Genomic DNA, 21,428 nt, shown 5'->3' with positions numbered 1-21,428 from the left:
CGCCACAAGTGCCCTCTGATGTGTGGTTGAGCACAAGAACCAAATAATAAATTTGAAGAACTGTCTTTGGCGTACGCCAATTTAGGTATGATGGTAGCGGAGCAGCTAGTGCATGCGAAGCCGTCTCCTGAGCCGCGCCGTGCTAGTGCTGCCCAGCTGGTACAAGCGCTGGCGAATCGCTAGCAACCTTTGCTCCTGCACGGAAAAATTTTTGGTAACATTATTTCTGTTGTTGTCCTTCAACAGGTGACAGACCTTGAGTGGCAATCGGCTTTCACTTGCATACGCATGCGACTTAGTTCATCAAGATACAGTTACGCGCGCACTATAGGCTTCGAAGTTTTTACCACTCTACCTAGTTGTGCGACGATTTCAACCATGTCTGGGGATAAGTATATCATAGGGTCCTGCATGTAACAGTATTTGGCACCGAGGTTTGACTTTGCGCTTGGTGGGGCATAGTTTGGAACATCGAACTGCTCGCTGTTGTCATGTGCTGTGCTTTAACAGTGCTGACACGGGCAAGTACTGCCATCGCGTGGAGCCTGACAGGGCAGCGTCGCCTTAGCAACACAGACGCTTGGGCAAAAGCATGTGTTGTTTATAAACATAGTTAAAGACTTTGTGAGTGTGGTGCCAGTGGACACCGAGAGAGGGCGTTACACGACTGCGCCATCATTATCATCTGAACTGAGGGAAGAGAAGGGAGGGGAGTGAAGTGTGGGGAGAGCCCGGGAGTGGCGGGCGAAATAAAGGAGTCGGTCGGTGGAATCTGTGTGGGTTTGGCTGAGTGTGAGTGACTGAGAGTGCAAACATGACAACTTATTAAACTACGGGCTGTAAGCTATCGTGTTTATTTGGTGGCCTCCCTTTAGTCTACAGTTCATAGACTATAGTTATATATAAAAACTGTAGTTTATAGACTATTAACTGACGAGTGTGGACTGTTATAGACTAGTTTAGGGTCTTCATGATTTTCAGTCCTGGCCCATCCGCGGACTGCCTGGGACGCGAACCGGTGCTTGCTTTTCCCATGTGTTTCTGAGGATCCTCGTGTCCGAACGAAGTCCTTGGACTGCCCATCATTGGGACTGGGACTGGGAAATCAAGGGTGCCCTCAAAAGTGCATAGTCGATTGTGTGTACTGTGTGTATAATAGAGGAGCTGCTGAGGGATGGGCCCCGCTGTGCAGGACGACAGCTCGCTGGCGGGCTACCGGCGGGAGCTGGTGATCCATGCGGCGCAGCAGCTGGACAAGGCACGCATGGTGCGCTTTGAGCCGCGCTCGGAGAGCCTCGACTCGACCAACCTGGGCCGCACGGCCAGCCACTTCTACATCAAGCACGCCACCATGGAGCGCTTCAACGAGCTCATCGAGCACCGCGCGCTCACCGAGGCCGACGTCCTGGCTGCTGTCTCCCACGCCCAGGAGTTCGACCAGCTGCAGGTGGGTTCGGCACAGAGAAGGACTCCTCGGGGCTGCTTACCTGCCTGGTGATGCCCACTGACCATGTATTTGCTGCTGCATCGTATATGCGCCTCTTTTGTCGCTTGCTTTATCATTGTCCTTTGGCTCGAATTGCTTCAACTGGCTTCTTCTCTGCTACACGGCATTTGCGTCTGTTTCTTCGCTTTCGTTTCTTAGTCGCACTGCACGATTTATGCCTGCAAGCAGACTAGCACACTCCAGAGCCCCCCTAGAATCAGGGCTCTGCACAGCTGGTGCGCACCTGTTTTATTCACATGCCATCACGTTTAGGGGTCACTTGGCACAATTGCACAACTTTTACGTTTCCAATACCGAGTTTCGCTAATTTCGTGAAGTGGGCACATTAGCCCCTCAAATCGCTGCTCATTGCATGGCACGTCCCCAAGCGGGCATGTGCTGCGCAGAAAGGAACGACAGCAACTCCTGTTCCACTGCTAGCAATGTGCTGTGATGGCGCAGTCAGCAGAGTATTGGGCTGCCGCTGTGGAGACCCGAGTTCGTATCTTACCGGACCGCCCGTGTTCTTTGTTCGCTATTTACTCTTTGCAGTGGCGGCCATTTGGTTAACCGGACTGCAAGAACAGGGGCGCTTGTTCACAGAATGGGCGTATTCACGTGTGGGTGGGGGCGATGCTGTGCTTGTTGCAGGTGCGGGAGGACGAGCTGAACGAGCTGGACTTCCTCCTGGACGAGGGCTGCCGGGTGGCCGTGCAGGGGGGAAGCGAGAACAGCTACGGCAAGGTGAACATCCTGCTGCAGAACTACGTCTCCCGGCGGCCGGTGGAGACCTTCTCCCTCGTCTCCGACATGGCCTACATCGTCCAGGTGGGCGGCTGTGCTCGCTCCGCGCACGCCTTGCGCTGCTGGGGCAGTGGGGAGTGTCGGGGATTGCTGCCACAGGGTGGTGGACTGGAGGGCAGCGACAGTGGCGGGGGGCTGTGAGGGAAACTGTGCCGGGCTTCCTTCTGCGCTGTGAAATTAAAAAGAAGTGCGCTAGCGGCGAAATGAGCAGACAGAGAAGACTCACCACACAGCATGGTGTGGCACGTCTCTTCTTTCTGTTCGTCGCATTGTTAGAGCCGTGTAATCATGTCAGACTGCTTAGCCTTTCAAACGGGTTTGAACAAGTATTTGGGTTGTCTAAACGTTCAAATGACTTGCAGTTTTGTGCATGCTTAATTGAAAGCCCTTTTTTGCTGGTAATTACAGTCAGGCCTGCAGGTGCAATGAGCCAGGTAGTTGACTTCCTTATTGCAGTCGCTGCTCCTAATGGCCAGGCCTCCCTGCAACGCTAAAGTTGTCTGAGTTTGCTAATCCTGTTTCTCTAGTACATAAACGTTCACAGGGCTTTCCAGCATGTACAGCGTACATAAGCGATCTCGTTGCTGAGAGCCATTTGAGGGAAGTTTAGCCGGTGTACTTGTTTTCGGCCTGCATTCCTGCAAGGACTGCACCAACACACTGCCTGCTCCCCGTTTCACAAAGACCTGAGTGTGAAGAGACGATGGAAGAAGACACAAACGCACCCAGTGCAGCGCTGTGCTTCAACACGCGCTACCTGTGGGCCTGCAGAGGAGGCCTTGCCTGTGTCTAACGCACGTGGCAGTCACGAGACTGTTGCTGCTCATGGGCTCGAAATGGATCCGTTGACACGACCGCATGTTATCCTTGTACAGCCAGGACGGTGGGAAGTGCAGATAGGTGCGGACGCTTGGCACACACGGTGCTAACCCAGGTGGCTGAGAGCAGACCTACTACCTGCCCCTCTCGTCGTTGCAAGCAAGGCAGATGTGACATGGTGTGGCAACGGTGCAGGTGGGGGCACACTATTGAACGCCCCTCGTTTTGTTTGCTCTCCCGGTTTTAGTTGTTGCTCCGGTGCCTTCCTGTTGAGAGTAGTGAACGTGGGTGGCCTGTTCACCGTCGTGTCCCCTGTGTTGTGTATTGCCCTGCTGCAGAACGCCACGCGCATCCTTCGCGCGCTGTTCGACATGGTGCTGCGGGCGGGCGGGGCCATCATGGCAGGCCGCATGCTGACCCTGTGCAAGGTGGTCGAGCGGCAGACGTGGAACTTTGAGACGCCCCTCAAGCAGTTCTCCGAGCTGAGCCCCTGTGTGCTGCACCACATCGAGGAGAAGAAGCTCTCCCTCGACCACATCAGGGACACCAATGCCAAGGACCTCGGTGAGGAGGCCACGGGCTGGCTGGGGGTGGGCCCGGAGGGATGCCCACATCCGGAGCACACCGGTGCGGCTATCGCTCCCACGTGTGGGCGCAGGAGGGGATTGGCAGACTCTGGGTAAGAGGACTAACCAAGTTTGTCAGTGGCCGCTAGCTGTTTCCATCTCCCCTCTGGGCTGGCGAATAGTTTGGTAAGGGCTCAACAAGTGCTCCTGCAGTTTTCGCAACCGCGGTGGCGGACACTGCCTACACAGGTGCTGCACCTTACTCTCGAAACCCCACCCAGCCTGTTTAACTGGTCTTAAACCAGAAAAGTTAATTTTTACAGTTATCATAATGACAACTAGAGGACATATGTAGTTCTTCATTCTGTTTCGGGATATAAATTTTGTTTTTGTGTAAAATGACTGTTTTCAATTCTATTCGGATTTTTATACTTGATTTATTGACTGCCTTTGTAAAAAAACTGCTGGAGAGATGCAGCTGAACAAGGCACCAGTGAAGTGAGCACAAATCAAGGAGTGCAATAAGACTAACATCATCATTCTATCTGGTCTGTAGCAGAAGTTATGACCGCTTGAAGTTCGGGCTTAGGCAAAGCTGCTTTTTCTGGTTTTAACCTTTTGAGCCCAAACTTCAAGTGTTCATAACTTCTGCTACAGGCCAGATAGAATGATGATGTTAGTCTTATTGCACTCCTTGATTTGTGCTCACTTCACTGGTATCTTGTTCAGCTGCATCCCTCCAGCAGTTTTTTTACAAAGGCAGTAAAAAAAATAAAAAACCGAATAAAATTGAATATAGTCATTTTACACAAAAACAAAATTTATACCTAGAATCAGAATGAAGAACTACATTTGTCCCCCAATTTTTATCTTTGATCAAAGACTCATGGGCCCCCTTAAAGAAACGCTGGAGGGATTTGTGGACATTATGATGCTTGTGCGGGTTACTGTCTGGAGTTCTTGGGACACGTTTCAACCACCCTGGGTGTGTTTACGTGAATTTATTCTGTAGAGAAATGGATAGAAAAGTGCTGCTGTCCTCTCTGCCCCCTTGCCAATCTCTTATGACATTTCCCATGGCACGCATTCTTTCGGATTGGCTTGGCTGTGCCGATTATGTAGCTTGCCAACCACAGTGCTGTCAGAACTGTCTGTCCGCCCACCGGTGGGTCCTCGCAGTTTGATTGTGCAGCTTTGAGAGGGAGCTCGAGAGTAGGTTTGTGCTGGGCGCCGCGTGCAGGCGTGCTGGTGCGCAACGCGCGTGCGGGCGGCCTGGTGCAGCAGCTGGCGCAGCAGGTCCCGCAGCTGGTGGTGGTGCCCCGCATCCAGCCCATCACGCGCACCGTGCTCAAGGTGCAGCTGGACATAGTGGCCGACTTCCGCTGGTGCGACCGGGTGCACAAGGGCGCCGAGGCCTTCTGGATCTGGGTGGAGGACCCCAACTCGGACGAGATCTACCACTACGAGTACTTCATCCTCACCAAGCACCAGGTGGGCCGGCAACCTCTGCCAAGTGTTGGGCCTGTGCTGCACAGTGCAGGGGCCCTACTGACGGGCAAAAGAGCTCTCGCACTCTTGCCATGCTTACCTGTGGACCCTCGCTGCCATTCCAGCAGCCAGTATGCAGCCTCTGTGACGCAGTAGCCACTGAGCCCAGGGACAAGGCGGGCTCGATTCCCGGCCGCTTTTCTGATGGAGGCGAAAAGTGAAAGCGCCCGTGTGTTCGGCACACGTTGAAGATCCCCAGGAGGTCAAAATTAATCCGGAGTCCTCTACTACATCGCGCCTCATCGCTTGTGTAGTGTCGGTGCATGAAACCTCAGAATCAAATCAGTCAACTACGGGGCCACTACTGGTGGGTCCTTTAAATGCTGCAGCAAATCAATACCATCTGCTTGGGGGATAGGCACTAGTGGTTTGGGTGAACCGTTCTAGATATACGAGTTGTTAAACCCTGCCGCTGCAGGTGACCCCATTCAGTTGCCACTGGTGACATGCGCAACAGGGTTAGCCCAGTCTGCGTGCTTCAGAATGTGACCTGTCATGTCATACCTAGATTTAAAGTTATAGCGTCCTCGATAAACCGCACCGGGAAACACCAGGGCGCACTGGTGGGGTTTATATAGGTATAGAGGATGAAAAAGCGCACCAGGGCGCACGGCATGCCTTTTCATCCTCTAAAGCCCACACCAGTGCGCACCATCTGTCCTTGATAAATACGGGCGCACTGTTGTGGGGCACTGTGTGCTGCGCCGGTTTTTGGGGCAACCCTGGTGCATGTTTATCGAGGATGCTATAAGTTTGTGAATGGGTGGCATTTTCGCTCACGTGTGCATTGCACTCCCGAAGTTCCTGTCTGTGGTTTGTGAGCTAATGGGCTGTGCTGCTTTGCTGGTGGACGTAACAGTGGCATCAGTTCCGTGGGATCTTTGAGTGCAAAGAAGCATTGTTGAATGTTGAATCCAGACCAATCCCGCCTCCAAAAACGGCAGCGCTCTTTGCAGAGGTGCGTGTATTTTGGGGCTCTCGAGTCATGTTGAGCATTGGAGCATTTCTTGGCTTGGCAGTGGAAGCCATCAGTCTATCGTCACGTATGAAGCTGTGCTCTTCTTTATTGCTTTGGGGGGGCACACCTGCCCAAAAGACGACGACTGCCTGCTGAAAAAACCTGTCTACTTCGATCATATCAGAAGCTGAAGTAAATGCACAATTTGGAAACAATGCTTGTTGGGCTAGTTGGAAAGCAATTAGTTCTGTTGCAGGTAGCACTTCGAAAACAAGGTATTAGCTGCACAGAGGCGAGTTGTAGCGCCTATTGTTCTGTGTGTTCCTCTGGGGGGTATTTACCGTATTTTCCGGTGTATGTCGCAATTTTTTTTTTTTTTCTCTGAAATTTTTGTTGGTGCGTCTTATCCACCGGTGTGACTTTTGTGTGAAATAAGTCCGGTAAATGGCGGCCGTGCGTGGTCCGCGCTGGAAAAGGTGCCTGTGTGCTGCCTAATGTCAGCGCACATTAGGAGACACCTCTATGGTCCAAAATGAATGAATTATTCGTTAGTGAGTCAGAGGAAGAAGGCTGCAATGGTTTTGCCTTAACGCCGTCCGTAAGTACATGCCATCTGGGTGTATCAATGAACCATTTTCAGGAGTTCGTTCTGTCTAGACTTTGGACGGTAGATGCACTTGCCTGGCACTGCTTACCGGGGATGCGTCCAGAGGCGGCAGCCGCTGCAACCATGTACTTTCACCGCTCTTTCTGACGAACTGATCCTCTATGAGTTTACCTGATTAACAAGTGCATTTTGTACACCAGTGTGTCCTATGTGCGACTTATATACGTTTTTTTTTCCCGGAAAAACTGTCGTTTTGGGGGGGGAGTGCGACTTATACAATAGTGTGACTTATAGACTGGAAAATACGGTATCTATTTGTTTATTTGAATAAGTGCCCACAAACCTCATGATGCCTTCAGTGTGGTGCACAGAAGAAACAAAGGAGTAAAGAAGTACAGTAAAGAAGAGCATAAAAAATGAAAATAATAACATCAATGGAGCAAACATCACCTGACTGACTCATACATGATTCTACAACACAAAAGAACTCACTCAGGCTGTAGATGCATTTTTAACATCTCGGGCAAAAGTGCTGCAACAGTCAAAGGTACTCAGATCAGGTGCCTCAAGTGACTTGTAAAGGAGCTGCGTTCTCTGTATGGGACTTCTATGATCGATGACAGGATAAAACAGCGGTGAAGAGCAGCATCGTGGGGGGACATAAAAATTGGTAAAAGTTAGCAAATCGGCAGAGTCAACAGCACCATGAATGAGCTTGTGAAGAAAGCACATATCGAGGAGGAGTGTTCTTCTGTCACTCAGTCTGCTTAAGGGGGGAGGTGGGTCTTTAGACAATTTTTTTTATTATTAGTGCCAGCTAGATGAAAATTGGCAGTCTTAAGCAGTTTTTTACACTGATTTCAAATATGTAATTAGTTTTAACATAGCTTCATTTGTTCAAGAAATAGTACAACACTCTGAAATTTATTTTTTGAGGCATTTCTTACGGGGTTTTAGAGCAATTTCGCTTTAGCAAACTCAATGATGATTTATACGGACCTAATGCAAAAGGTCTACTCTGGGGGGCTATGCTATTTTTATTCATTTCGAATACTTTTGCAAAGCATGAAAGAGGTGAACATTTGATATCAACAATTCGTATAAAATTGCCTCATTTTTATTAATTTTTGCAAATAGGTAAACAACGACAGAGCAATAAAAATAGCATCACCCCCTAGATCAATTCAGTACGAATACAATGGTACCAGTCTTGTCATCCTAGCCTAAGAGCAACATTACAAAAACCCCCGTAAGGCAGAGCTTGGTCTTGCAAAAAAAGAAACTGAGAAAAATGCATTTGAAGTTTTAGATCACGGTAACTTTTGCTACAGCATAGCTACAACAATATCAATAGCATCATTTTGTAGCTCTATTCTTCACGAAGAAAAGCATACCAACTATGTGACTGTAACACAAAAATACCTCTGGAAAGATTGACATAAATTCGCACGAATACCGTACAAATTGCGAAGGAAAATTAAATTTTCTACTGTTACACTTCAGAAACTGTATATCCTCATTCACCTTTTCTTTCAGTGTCTTTACAGAATACAGAAAGGCACAAATACCATGTGCTGCTGTTATTTTTGTGCTACCAATGAGACTAAAGCACAGCAGCCACCCAGAACTAGATTGTCCTGCTATGCATCTCAAACCTACAGCAAGGCTGTAGGTGAAATGCACTTTGGTGACCAATGCTTCAGTGATACAAATAGCATCAGCTGCTAGACCAATTCAATACAAATTAAATTATACCAGTCTTGTTATCCTGGCTAAAGAAGATAAGGAAACACCACGCAAGGAAGAGCGTGACCTCACAAAATAAACTAGAGCTGCAGGTGGACTTCGATTTGGCGATGGATACCAGAGTGATACAAACAGCATCATACAAACAGCATCACCTGCTAGATCTATTTATTGCAAATTAAATGATACCAGTCTTATCATCCTAGGTCAAAAGCCTGATAGTGAAACACTCAGGTGGGCAGAGCATGATGTTGCAAACTAAGAAAGGAAAATCTAGTTTCTAACTCTTGCTACAGCATGACCCAATATAAAAATCGCCATGTCACTCTGTTCCTAAAGAAAAAAAAACAAAGTATGCGACCGTACTCCAAAAATAACCAGGAAGGCTCTATGCAAGTAATGAAAAACTTTTGTAAACAGCGCTGGAAAACTGCACTTTTTGCTGAACCTTCACGTACGGTAGTTCCTTCTTTGCACTTCCTTCAACGTCGATGCAAACTACAGAAAAGCACAAACATATTGTGCTGCGGACTTTTTTTTTTTCCCAAAAATATAACCAAAGCACAACAGCTAACTAAATCTGGACGTTTCCACGCGGCGCTTCTCGGACCAGGTTCGTACGTGACAGGTGATCTCGGCACCGCCGTCTACGGCGTCTTCGATCGTGTTTTCGTACGCTTGCAGCGCGTAGTTCCTTGAGGTAAAGATCTCCAGGCATTGCGGCACGAGACATAAAGACGTTGTGACAGAATCGCAGTCACTAACGGCAGAGAAAACGCACCCGAATTGAAAATACTGCGGAAGCAAACGCGCGTCTGCAAAAAAAAAAAAAAAAATGGCGGCTTAACGGCGCCGGCCAATCAGAGACGCGGAACGGGGGGCTCGACTCGAGCGCGCGTGCTCCTGCCAATCAGCGGCTCCGAAACGACCTTCAGTAAATCGGCGGTAACGCTCGTTCTCCCCATGCGACGCCATTTTGAGATGGCGCAAAATACGCACAAAGAAATCAGCTACAAAGCGAGCCCAAGATGGCCGCCGCCGGCAGTCGGCTTCGAGTGTGGCGCGCGCGCGAAGTTCAAGCTTTTTTAGCCCGGTTTTCGGCGTTTTGCGGCTCCCGCTGCATTTTCAAAGTCGTTTTTGACATTATTCCCGATCAAATTCAGCGGTGAAACTTTTAGAGTAGGTGCTTGAAGGTATAAAGACTTCAAAAATGTGTTTTTCCCAAAATGCGTATTTTCGCGATTTTGGACCATTCTAAGACCCGCGTCCCCCCTTAATCCTATGTGGTCAAGTATTCTGTCGTACGTGTACAGTAGAACCCCACTACAGTGAACTCCGCTTCAATGCAATTTCCACTTTAACAAAATATTTCTAAGTCCTTGTCAGTTAGCCATAGAAGTCAATGCAACCACAACAAACCATTTGTCTGGCTTGCTTTCGCTTCAACGAAATTTTTGTTCATTGGGGCTGGGTTTGAGCATTTGTTTTACAATAAAATAAGCATAACGCCAGCTATTTGTAACTTTTTATACATTCAGGGTGCTTAGTTTCACTGAAAACATCGCTGCGCTCCCATACCACCACCCAAAACAAAAACAAACTCATAAATGGACGCCATTGTTTGCTGGTGATAACGATGGGGCTGGCCGTCTTTACGTGAGATGCAGGCCTGGTTTGCCAAGCCAGAGCCAGAGCCTATTCGTATCCAGTCGAAATCGGGCGAATGCGTTTTGCTGCTGGCGCAGTGCCATCATGTATGCATTGTGAGCAGCTGTTCTTGCAGTTTTCCTTCTGCAGCTCTTCAAAGTCAAAAGCAAAAATAATGTTTTCGTGTGTAGTCTTGAACCCATGTCATCCCATCTTAGTCGCGAGCACGCAATCGCGTTAAATGCAAGCGCGCGCGGCTTGCCTGCCATGGTCAATTGCTGCCGTGCCCAGTCAGACAATAGGGTAACGGCACCATTCCTGCCACACGCGGGAGGGGGACTTCCGACGGCCTAGCAGCTATCTGCAAGTAAGCAGCTCGGTGGATACGCATTGTACAGCAATGCGTTTTGCGTCTGCATTTCTCTCCACCTTACATGCAGGTAAAAAACAGATAACCATTGGTGGTATGTTTGTTATCCGAATAAACGTGACGTTGTTGCGCGCCATTGTTTTCTAAACACTGTATTATGCTGCCAATGATGCGGAAATATATGGGGCTATTTTTCTTGCCCTTCCGTGGTGTTATGGGGCAGATCTTGCCTCAACAAATTTTCGCGTAAATGAAATTGTTCACACATCCCGTCTATTTCATTGTAGCAGGGTTCAGCTGTAATATATTCCCCTGAAGAGGTAACGATCTAAATATATTCGAACAAATCTCACCTGGACTCGTTCCAGAGACAGTGACAAGTATTGAGGAATGGAGTTCCATACAACTGAGCAGTACTCTAGCCGGGAACGCGCAATAGCCCAATAGAGGGACACATAGCAGGTAGGATCGGCGAACTCTTTTGTGACACATGTTAAGAGTCAAGGGACCTCACTGCCTGTTCTTCATTGTGGTGTTTAAAACTCAGTGGTGAATCAGTGTGCCCTCCCAAGTCCCGTAATGTTGACACTCGAGTAATGGAACCTCCTGCAGCTTATACAAAAATTGAATCGGTGATGGTATGATATCACATTTGTCTTGGAGGGTTGATGCAAAGCATGTTTTCTGAACACTGTGCTGAAACGGTGTTAATGTCATGCTGCAGAAAAGAGCACTCGCCGACCCTATCTACAGGCGGAATGATCTTAACGTTATCAGCAAGGAGGAGCATTTCAGAGTGTTGTATGTGCTTAGCCAAGTCATTGATGAAAAAAATTCCGGGCCATCTCCGCTAATGTGAAACCTGGGGAGGGGTGAAGCATGCAGTGTGTAAGTGTATTCGGGGTGCCTTGGCACTTTTGCCAATGGAGATGGAGCCGTTGGGAAGTAGAAATATATAGTTTTGCTGTAAAAGTATCATGTCTTTGAAGCATGAAGTGTTCTTACGCGAGGCGTAAACAAGTGTCCCGGTGTTTTTTTAGTATGTGTTACGTTCTAGCGCGAGGTGTAAACGAGTGTCCCAGTGTTTTAGTACTGTGACTACATGAGATGATGGTTACGGCGATGACATGAGACGCCGACAGTCTGAGCCCCTGAGAGGCTTCGCCCCTAAAATCAAGAACAACAGGGGGCCCAGGTTGCTTCCCTGAGGCACTCCAGAAGTTCACCGAAATTCACCAGAGAAACAACCTGAGACTCATACAATGTTTGTATGGTTAGACAAATGACTCTCAATAAGCATCAAGTACGTCTTACATAGCAGTTTATGCAACAGCAAGGAGTGTGACACCGTGTCTAATGTCTTGGACAAATCGAAGTAGATTACATCAATTTGGTGTCTTGAATGTACGGCAGGGACCACTTTGCTAAGAAAAGCACACCAATTTGTCACAGGTGAACAATGAGGAATAAAGCCATGCTGTATTGTACACAGTTTCCGGGAGAAGTTAAAGTAAAGGTGGTTGTGCAGAATAAGCTCCAGAACTTTGGACAGAGAGCAAATTTTGCACGTAGGAGCTCAGGAAAGGGATGGGGTGGCATTCTAATTTGTGCATGTCTCCTTTTTGTGTGTGAACGGACCTGCAAGATTCCGAACCACTTGAGACCCATGTGTCGCAGCGAAGCATTTAGCTGGTACCCAAGATAATTCCAAGCAGCAGAGAAAGGACAGACACATGCCTAGTAGGCAGAGCAAACAGGGTCCAACAGTGAGCCATGATATGGGTGGTTTTAAGAGAGCCGTATATGGCTAGGGTTCCATGTGCTATTGTCCTTGTCTCCCGAGGCTGCTCAAGTCTGATGCATGAGGCATACTATAGCGCGAGGTGTCTGAAAACAAATGTCCTGGTCTGTGTGCTATTAGCATGCGGCCACCAGCAAAGTCGCGTGCCATTGAAAACATTTCGATCTCAAGCTTATGCATCTCACCTCTTGGACGTGCATTTTCAGTAAATTAGTTATCAAGAAACACAATTTCTAAGATCAGCAGAGCCAAAGTAAAGGTTTGTGCGTGTATATCTTTTTATATGGATGGCTGGTGTTAATGCATCCCATTCCTGAGTGTGGGTTTAATGGCAGAGTGTGCATTTGGAATGGAATGGCGGTGCTTGTGACCAGCTGCTTCAAGTACTACCAGCATCATCACTCTTATCATCATTGTGTACTACCATTTCTACTATTGAGTACTGTCTTAGCGTTTGTTTTCCTCCCTGAGTGTTCTTTTGCGCAGGGCTGTACTTGAGTGCCACTGGTACTAAGCTCCACAGAGGGGTGTTTGTTCATGCCGAGGTTAAAGGAAAAGATAAGGTGACCACAGCTTAGCACTAGTCGATGGTGGTAGTGTCACGTTGCAGCGACACCTATTCCCAGCACGAGGGCCTCTTTTTGCCAGGCATTGTGCATTCGTCGGCGCAATGGCAGTAGATTAGCATTTTGAGAAATTCCCGCTAGCGTTGATTGCCTAGGAACATGTGCTGGCCTCGGCACTTAGCAGGCCTGTTTCCCCCCCTCTCCGCGTGCACAATCAGGTGGTGCGGAAGGAGACGCAGAACGTGGTGTTCACCATCCCCATTACGGAGCCCCTGCCGCCCCAGTACCTGCTGCGCATCGACTCGGACTACTGGCTGGGCTCGGAGCAGACAGTGCCACTCACCTTCCAGCACCTCATCCTGCCCGAGCGGCACCCGCCGCACACGGGTGGGCAGCGCTCCCCCCGTCCTCTTGTGCGCGTGCAGTCGGACGTTGAGGGGACGGGGAGAGGCCGGGTCGGCATTGCAGGTGGCCTCTATTGGTTAATGCCTCTGTCACACGGGCACTTTCAATCGCGATTGAGTCGATCCGGATCGAGCTCAATCCCGATTGGGTGCTGCTACACGGCAGTTTCAATCGCGATCGAGCTCGATCCCGCTCAAACTCAAACCTGGTTTCTCAAGCGCGATCGACGCTTCCAAGCACGATCGAACGAAAGCGGCGATACTCTCGTCCCCGCTCAGTAATGGCACAGAATGTGACAACTTCAACTAACGCCACAAATTGTGTCAAATAACTTGACCCTAATAAGCGTTCGGGAACATTTACACAGTTGCGTATACCTACGACCACGTGAAATTACCAGACGCCGGCCGCAAGTACATTGTTAGTGCCATCTGGCGTACACGAGTGCAACCGGTGCAACTTCTCGATTGCGATTGAAACGTGCCGTGTTGCAGCGGCAGTCCGTCCAGCGCGCTCAAAAACTCGATCACGATTCACTTCAATCGTGATTGAAAGTGCCCGTGTGACAGGGGTATAATTAATGTCACCATGGCCAGGCAGGTTCAAGTCATGGTAGTGACCAAACAGCTTCTATAATTTCTTAGAGTTGAGGCTTGGGCAAGTTGGTTTTCCATATTCTTGAATTCACAAAGCAACAAACAAGGACAAAAGGAAGATGACTCTTGTCACCTTTTGTTGTGCTTTCAATTAAAGGACATTTTCTAATTGCTGTTTAGCGTAATTCTAGGTTAGTGAGTGTGTAGACGCTCGCTAAGGTTACAGCCGCGTTTGAGCGGACAAACCTTAGCAGTTTGCCGCTGTTTGTTTTAAAGGTGTGCATTACAGTCCGTTTGGCAGCTGCTGTTTTTAAACCCCGTACAGTCCGTGAAATGGCTGCTCAAGAGGTTGCATTGTAACTTGCTTTAAGGGGGGATGCTTGTCTTGAGGACATTTTTGTTATTTTTTTTAACCTAGGGGCTTGGAATCTTCACAGTAAGTGTATTTTAACATACTGAGCAAAAATATGCTGTCAGTTTTCATCTATGTAGTCTAAGTTCACAGTTGGTCAACATGTTATTCCATTCCATTTCGGGCAATTTTTTCATTATCTGCCTATGAAATACCCAAATACTTTTCATCCCTTTCTGCTCTAGAAGGACCAGGGAGTGCAACTATATCACAGCAGTAATTTTAGCGTTTCCAAAAATGCTGTGAACTTATTAAATGGCATGTCATCGATTACCAATGTTTTCATAAAACCAACTGCATAATATTTTGTGCTAGCAGAAAGAAATTGCATATTTCTGTGGTTTTATTGCTCTGTTCAGTGCATGAGTTCTCAAAAGCAGCAAAAATGATACAAATATAACCAGTACAGCCTGAGATACTGTACCCAACAGTTACTTCGTGGGGGGACTATTGGCTCTGAGATAATGGGGCACAAAGTTTGGAAACGTAGGCAATAATGGTTATTTAGGCATCTTTAAAGGGCGACAGTGTTGTGAATACTTACGGTACAGCTATAATATTTTGCAAGTACATTCTTTGGGGTCTGTAGACGGCAAATAAAATTAAAACAGAAAATTGATTTTTTGGCATATTTTTGGCCCTCAACTCAAGATTACTGTTCCCCCTTAAAGCTATACAGTTAAAACCCAAAATGACGAAGTCATTGAGATCGGCACTTTTAAGGAACACTGAAGTGATTTGTGATTTGAAGTGACTAGTGCAAATTGTAGTCTGGAGTCTCTAGGCCATGTTTCGACCACTCCTGCTGCATTTACATGACTATTCAGTAGAAAAATCAATTTGAAAATACTGCCCTCCTCTCTGCATCGTCCTTGCCGATTTCCTATGTTGTTTCGTATGACGTCAAAACAAGATGGCTTGGCTTGACTGCGCTACTGCGCAGCTCGCTGACCCTCTGGCAGAATCAGTCAGCCCAGCGTTTACTCGGCCGGCTGCCAGCAGGTTGTCGCAATTCATTCACTCACTTGAAACTAAGCCACGACATATTGGGGCCTGAAAGAATGTGCCTTTGGTTTGTTAGTTTGTAGACTGCATCAAGCTCTAAGTCCAAGTCGCTCCACATAGGCGCAGATGCAACACTTCACTTACTGGTACGCTAGTAGAAAAATCTAAGGCCAATTGAAGATGGCAGAAGAGTCAGCAAAGCTAGTAGGTACTGAGGAGTTAAAATCAGCCCAAACTCTTATCGTGCAGCGTAAAACCGAGGTGCGGGAAGCACTTTTCGCACTCGGTGAACTAGCGCAGCAGTCAGCAGCATGACCGCACATTTGCAATCGCTTTTCTTCATAAGGAATGCAGTTGCTAGAAGTGGGATATTTGTGGGAGTTTGGGAGAGCTTACTGCATTTTTTAATTTCAAGTTTTTTTTTTAACTTCTAGTGTATGCATACCATGTATTTTCACCCTTTGTGTAATGAAGTCCCATTTGCCGAAATTTCAATGTAACGAAATTTCATGGACAACTAGACACAAAATTTTGATTGTAGAAGTAGATTTCGGGAGACGCAAGTGGCGAAACGGGGTCTCAATAAAACGTGAACGGCACTATGAGCTGTCCATGTTGTGAATGCAGTGAGCCATGGAGTCCGTGAGCGAGCTCCTTGCCTACAAGCTCCTTGCCTACAAACTGCATATGGGCCTCGTGCACTGCAGTTTCAAATAAACATGTGGCGCCACCTGGGAGCGGCGGCGGAATTTTTTCTGAAGAACAAAATAAACATATACAGCAGTTCGCTACGCGGCTTAATTTAAACAACAACTGTAAAATAAGTATACAACAATTACCACGTTCTTTTTAAATTCACAGTTGTTATAATAATAGAAATATTACGCTGACGAGTTGTGCGGGAATACAAGCCGAAATAATTTAGAAGGCGCCTCTTCTCCAATAAAAGCAGACGACAGTACACCGGTCAGCTGCCTGCGACGCCGACGTTCACGAAGCACATAGTAGCCGAAAAGAAATAAAAAGAACAGATCCATAAATGCATTTCCGTATGTGCACGCTACTTGGCGTAAGACCGCTGCAAAAAAAAAATGCCGTGTATCCAGTGCATATTTTTGTAGCGCCTCAAATAGCCTTTGGTGTGCACGCATCTGTGCACGCATAAGAAAATACATGGAACAACCCACGGATATGCATGCTTGAATTGCAGGTAGTCATACCAGCAAAATATGAAGCTCTAAAATGAAAACAAACGTAAATATTCACGCTACACTGCGACAAAACCGTAAACAGATGGACACACACCAGCCACAATTCGGAGACTCGCATCTACACTTTTATTGAAAGGACTCTCAAATATCTCAAACATGTACAACTTGTAGTTTGCGTTTGAAAAGCGAGTTCAAGTGGGGCTTCAAAGGGAGGTGGGGCTTCAAGTGGGAGTTCAAATATTTTTGCTGACAAAGATAACTTGCACCAGCACAACTATTCACGCTGGCATGTAGTCATGCCAGCGTAGTCACATAATCATCACGTACAACTCTGTCAGCTTTGAAACAATCTCCATTATTCAAAATGGTCTTATTTTATCAAGGGCACTCCGAATGCGAGAGGAATCATTCGTGCACAATTAAAGCTCCTGTTGTTCGATCTACCATTTCTGTGCCCGTGTCTATGTCGAGCGATAAACAAGGTAAATAAACATTCAGAGGCTTTCATGAAAGCCTCGTCTCGCGCATCTACGTCCAAAGGTATTCGCATATTAAGTACGCATTTATAAACCTATGAAAGCACTTCAAAAAGTATTGCGATATTTTCATAAGCCCATCCAACGAACTCATCGTAGTTTCAGCAGTTTGAGGTAGAGTTTACTCAAGCAGTTGGCATTTTCAAATACCTGCCTCTACAAACCTGAATCTTCAGGCTCTTGAAGCCGCTTATCCATGGTGTCGCAATATACACACAAACCTTCGCCGCGATTTCGCACACACAACACATCAAATCACTTCCTGACATGTACAAGGCACAGTGGAGTGTATACACGGGAGAAATTCGCTTCTGCAAGCACCATGAAGTCCCGTAATCGATCTCCTCACAATAAGCTGTCCGCCAACTGATTGGTTATGCCAGCAGTTCTAACCCAGCCGTACTGATCTAATAAATCAAATCCACCAAAGCGACCACAGCAGCCAAAGGCGTTGCTGGCGTCGTTGGGACGTTATGCCGTTATTTCATGCTCTTCGGGGGCCGGCGGCCCCACAAAAAATTTTCCACTGGTGGAGCGATCACACCCTCCCTCACACATACTTATCGCTTCCTGGAGGCGATGCACACACAGACGCACACTCCTGCACTCCTCTCGTTCTCTTGGTAACATCGCGGGCTTCCGTCTTTTTATTTTTATCTTTTATTTGGGCGGCGCTGCTAGTGTTCAGTGGAAGCCGTTGCGATATGACAGCGTGACCGCGCGCTGCGCGGAGACAATCCCGCGCTTGTTTAGAACTGTTTTTTGTGTGATGCATCACTTTCCTGTCGCCTTTGCGAACCATATTCTATTTAATAAAGTACCGTTTGGCTGTTTGTATCACATGGCAACAGAATAGCGGTCATTTCTTCTTTCTCCTCTAGTAATCGTACTGCGCGGAATACTATCCTCCGGACGTCGTTTGCTCACGGACTTCAGAAATTATGCCTCCGTTGCCCGCAAGATGGCGCTGAACACAGCACATCAGTGGCCCCACCATACAAGCGCACGAGGCCCGTAGCACCGCCACCACCGCTGCATGCCGCCGCTTTGTTCAAGTTCACTCATGCTTGTTGGGTTCCATCGCTTGAGCAAGCGCACGGCAAAGTATTTGTGGGTCTTTACAAGCCTTGTGCACCCGTCTTTTCTTGGCCGTGCCCACGATTGCGCGCATGCGGCGGCTTCTGCCTTGTCCAGAAAGCGGCTTGCACTGTGCGCAGCAGTGGGAAGAGCCTGACAACTTTCGCCAATGGGGAGGCACTCGCCCTATGGCGGGAGCTTCGAAGCGCTTGGGGATGCCGGCTGGCCCCGCCAGAGACGATTATGCTTAGCACCACGGAGGATATGTGATGGGCGCTTTCCGAAGCGGCGTGGATGTCGTTTTACAGTGCAAATTTCACCCACATTGTCAGCTTCTTGCCCTCATGAACAACTTCGTTTGCCGCTCATGTAGCGTTTCAGCGAGTGGTTAGAAGCGGCCGCTGGAGCTACCCACGTCGTGCGGGGGGTCTCCTTCACTGCTGCGTCAGCGTGTCTGTGGCTCGTGAGGCACATTTTTTCACGCAGAAAACGCTCCATGCGTTTCACGCTTGCGCCCGTGTAGACGATTAAGCTCTGACAGAAACAGTGCGCCAGCCGTGTATGCGCACCACATGTTTGCTCGCAGGAACCGCTTCACAAGGTTAACACTTCATTTTAACTGCAAATTTCAATGTAGCGAAATGTCAATGCAACGAAGTGAATTACAAATTTTACCGACTTTGTTACATCGAGGTTTGACTGCATTGAAAAATCCTCAAATTTTGTGCTGCAGTGACGTAGTATGGGCCAGTACTAAATCCTAGGCATCAGTGTGTTAGCTGCACACTAGCATTCAAGTGATGCAAATGAGCATGAAGTGGAGGCCCCACTGCAGTCGCCTGGTCATGCAAAATCTGGTGATGTCATGGAGGAGTTGCTGGCAAGTGGCTGGGGAGTCGCCACTGCTGTTTTTTTTAACGTCTCGATGATTTGTTTGGAGCTTGCATTTGTTGTCGTGGTGGCCCCCCTGGCCGCCCCCCAGCTGAGCGTTGTGCCCTCCCCTCCCCCCGTGGCAGAGCTGCTGGACCTGCACCCGCTGCCCGTGGGTGCGCTGTGCAACGCGGCGTACGAGATGCTGTACCGCTTCAGCCACTTCAACCCCATCCAGACGCAGATCTTCCACACGCTCTACCACACCGACCACAACCTGCTGCTGGGGGCCCCCACGGGCTCGGGCAAGACCATCGCCGCTGAGATTGCCATGTTCCGCCTGTTCAACGTCAGCCCCGAGTCCAAGGTGCGCTCCAAAATGTCAGCCCACTCAAGTCAGAACTGTGTCTTGTGCCGAGCCTTTCGTGCCCTGTCAAAGGTTTGGGGGTGTGGTTGGAATGAGTGTGCGAGTACCAGCCGTGCGCTGCGGATACACTGCTACAGCTGAATACGCGTGCCAGTTTCTGGGACAACATACCTGATCCTGGACCACTTTGGCCAGTGTCATTTGTCCTCTGTCCTCTTTTGTGAACGAGGAGAGATCGTCACAAATCGTGTGTACGCCTGCATGCATGCATGCACGCACAAGAGAGTGCCGAGCAGACAAATACAGAGATGTCTGCTAAAAGCTGCCTCACCAAAACAGCCGCAGGCCTGAAGCTATAAAAACGAAGATAGGGTGGGGGTCACGTGCTGGGCCCACTCCAACGTCCATGGAGGCTGGCTGCACGATGTCTGCTAACTTTCTCTCCTGCCATGGTCTGGTGTATATTTCATGTTAACTGAGCCTTGCGATTATAGTCCGTTCTAGTGGCCAGCCACTACGTTGGAAGAGCAAAGTTTTGTTTGTTTTCTTAGCAGCTTTTTGTACTGCAGAATAAGCTTTCTCCATACACGCAGCCATATCCACTCCCGAAACGTATAAATTCTTTGTGTCATGTTGCTTGGCGGATTAAATTTCTGTTTAGAGGGGCCATGAGGACAGAGTGTAATTTGGTGTAATTTGAAAGAGGTAGCCTTTGGTAACTCACTGAGCTCCATTCCGCCCACAAATGATGTTTTCTAACTAAAGAAACAAAAAATGGAATCGGTGAAAAACGTTAAAATTTGGTGCTATGCTACATTGGTGGGGACGCAGTGGAAGGAACACTGGAAACATATTTGTCAGCATGTTAACTGCGTGTTAGCATTCAACTGTCGCAGTCAAACAGAAGTAGCGGCTCCACTTCAACAGCAGCAATAGTATTCTGTTTCGAGATGGGTACAAGCCAGGCGCTTGCGGTACGATGCAGAACGTAAAACGTGTTTGTATGCCACGCCCCACCCTAAATGGGGAGACGTGGGTCTTGAAATGAACTTTTTTATTAATTGGTCTGTGATAATGAAAATCACTGTGCATATGTGTTTTGTCTTCCTCATTTAAAATATGTAGTTAGTTTTCAAGTGGTGTAATTATTTTTTGAGTTATAAAGAAAACACTGGAGCCTAATTAAGTAATTTCTTACAGGCCTTTAAGGAACTTTTTATTCAATTTTCTTTTAAATAAATGGTATGGATGTGTAGCTTAAGACCTGCCATGCATGCTGATGCTATTTATATTCCTGTAAAGCTGGTTGATTGGATAAAATTAGTCTAATTATGCCAAGTACAGTTTTCAGAAAAATTAAGAAGCTCATATTCTCATAACATTTATTCTCATAACATTTATTTGGGGCAAAATGAGCCAATTAAAATAGCATCAGCATGCAGTTCATTTTATCCCGAATTCAACGGTATAACACTTGTAGAAATCCTTTGAAAAAAACTACCTCAAAACCCCTGTAAGGCTAGGCACATATGCAAAAAAAGGGAAGCTGAGAAAATCGCAGTTGAAGTTTTACTACAAGTGACAGTTTTATCTATTGAGCATATGAAAAAAAGACAGGTTCTAGAATGTAGCTCGCTTTTCGCTCAACAAGAGCATACCAAGTTTGCTGAAATCCGTTGGTGGGAAAATTATGAAATCCTCTGTCTACAGATGGCACCTGGCAGAAAAACTGAACAAAAGCAAAGCCAGAACGTTGCTTCAATTTTTATGCTGTTGGCAGCGGGCCGTCACTCTTTGGCGACTAGGGCTGAGGTGCCGATCGTGCACCACAGTTGTAAACGTTTATTTTGTTATGTTACTGCTTCATTTGTAGCCATCAAATCGGATTTGCATCGCGTGAAATGAGTTGCAGCGAAGGGGCTGGTAACGGAATGCCCGCCACTGTTCTGTAACGTGCATGCGCTTGGCTAGGTGGGATAACCACGTTTTCGGTTTAATCTACGCATATATCACGTCACCAACGCACATTGT

The 21,428-nt window shown here is 47.7% G+C and overlaps 1 protein-coding gene across 1 annotated transcript in view; it reads left to right on the top strand.

Annotated features, from left to right (window-relative positions):
• The window catches only part of LOC144153836 (activating signal cointegrator 1 complex subunit 3-like), a 136,420-nt gene that overhangs the window by 54,943 nt on the left and 60,049 nt on the right, over nucleotides 1–21,428 (top strand). Inside the window, exons 16-21 of the mRNA XM_077685565.1 lie at nucleotides 1,193–1,447; nucleotides 2,138–2,314; nucleotides 3,448–3,673; nucleotides 4,916–5,166; nucleotides 13,137–13,305; nucleotides 19,177–19,397. Of these exons, the coding sequence (XP_077541691.1) occupies nucleotides 1,193–1,447; nucleotides 2,138–2,314; nucleotides 3,448–3,673; nucleotides 4,916–5,166; nucleotides 13,137–13,305; nucleotides 19,177–19,397 (1,299 nt within the window). The remainder of the gene's footprint in view (nucleotides 1–1,192; nucleotides 1,448–2,137; nucleotides 2,315–3,447; nucleotides 3,674–4,915; nucleotides 5,167–13,136; nucleotides 13,306–19,176; nucleotides 19,398–21,428) is intronic.

The sequence above is a fragment of the Haemaphysalis longicornis genome, unplaced genomic scaffold (assembly GCF_048455015.1).
Source record: "Haemaphysalis longicornis isolate Haplotype H1 unplaced genomic scaffold, Haemaphysalis longicornis Haplotype H1 scaffold_9, whole genome shotgun sequence".
NCBI classification, from domain to species: domain Eukaryota; kingdom Metazoa; phylum Arthropoda; class Arachnida; order Ixodida; family Ixodidae; genus Haemaphysalis; species Haemaphysalis longicornis.
This window is presented reverse-complemented; position numbering and strand designations above follow the sequence as displayed.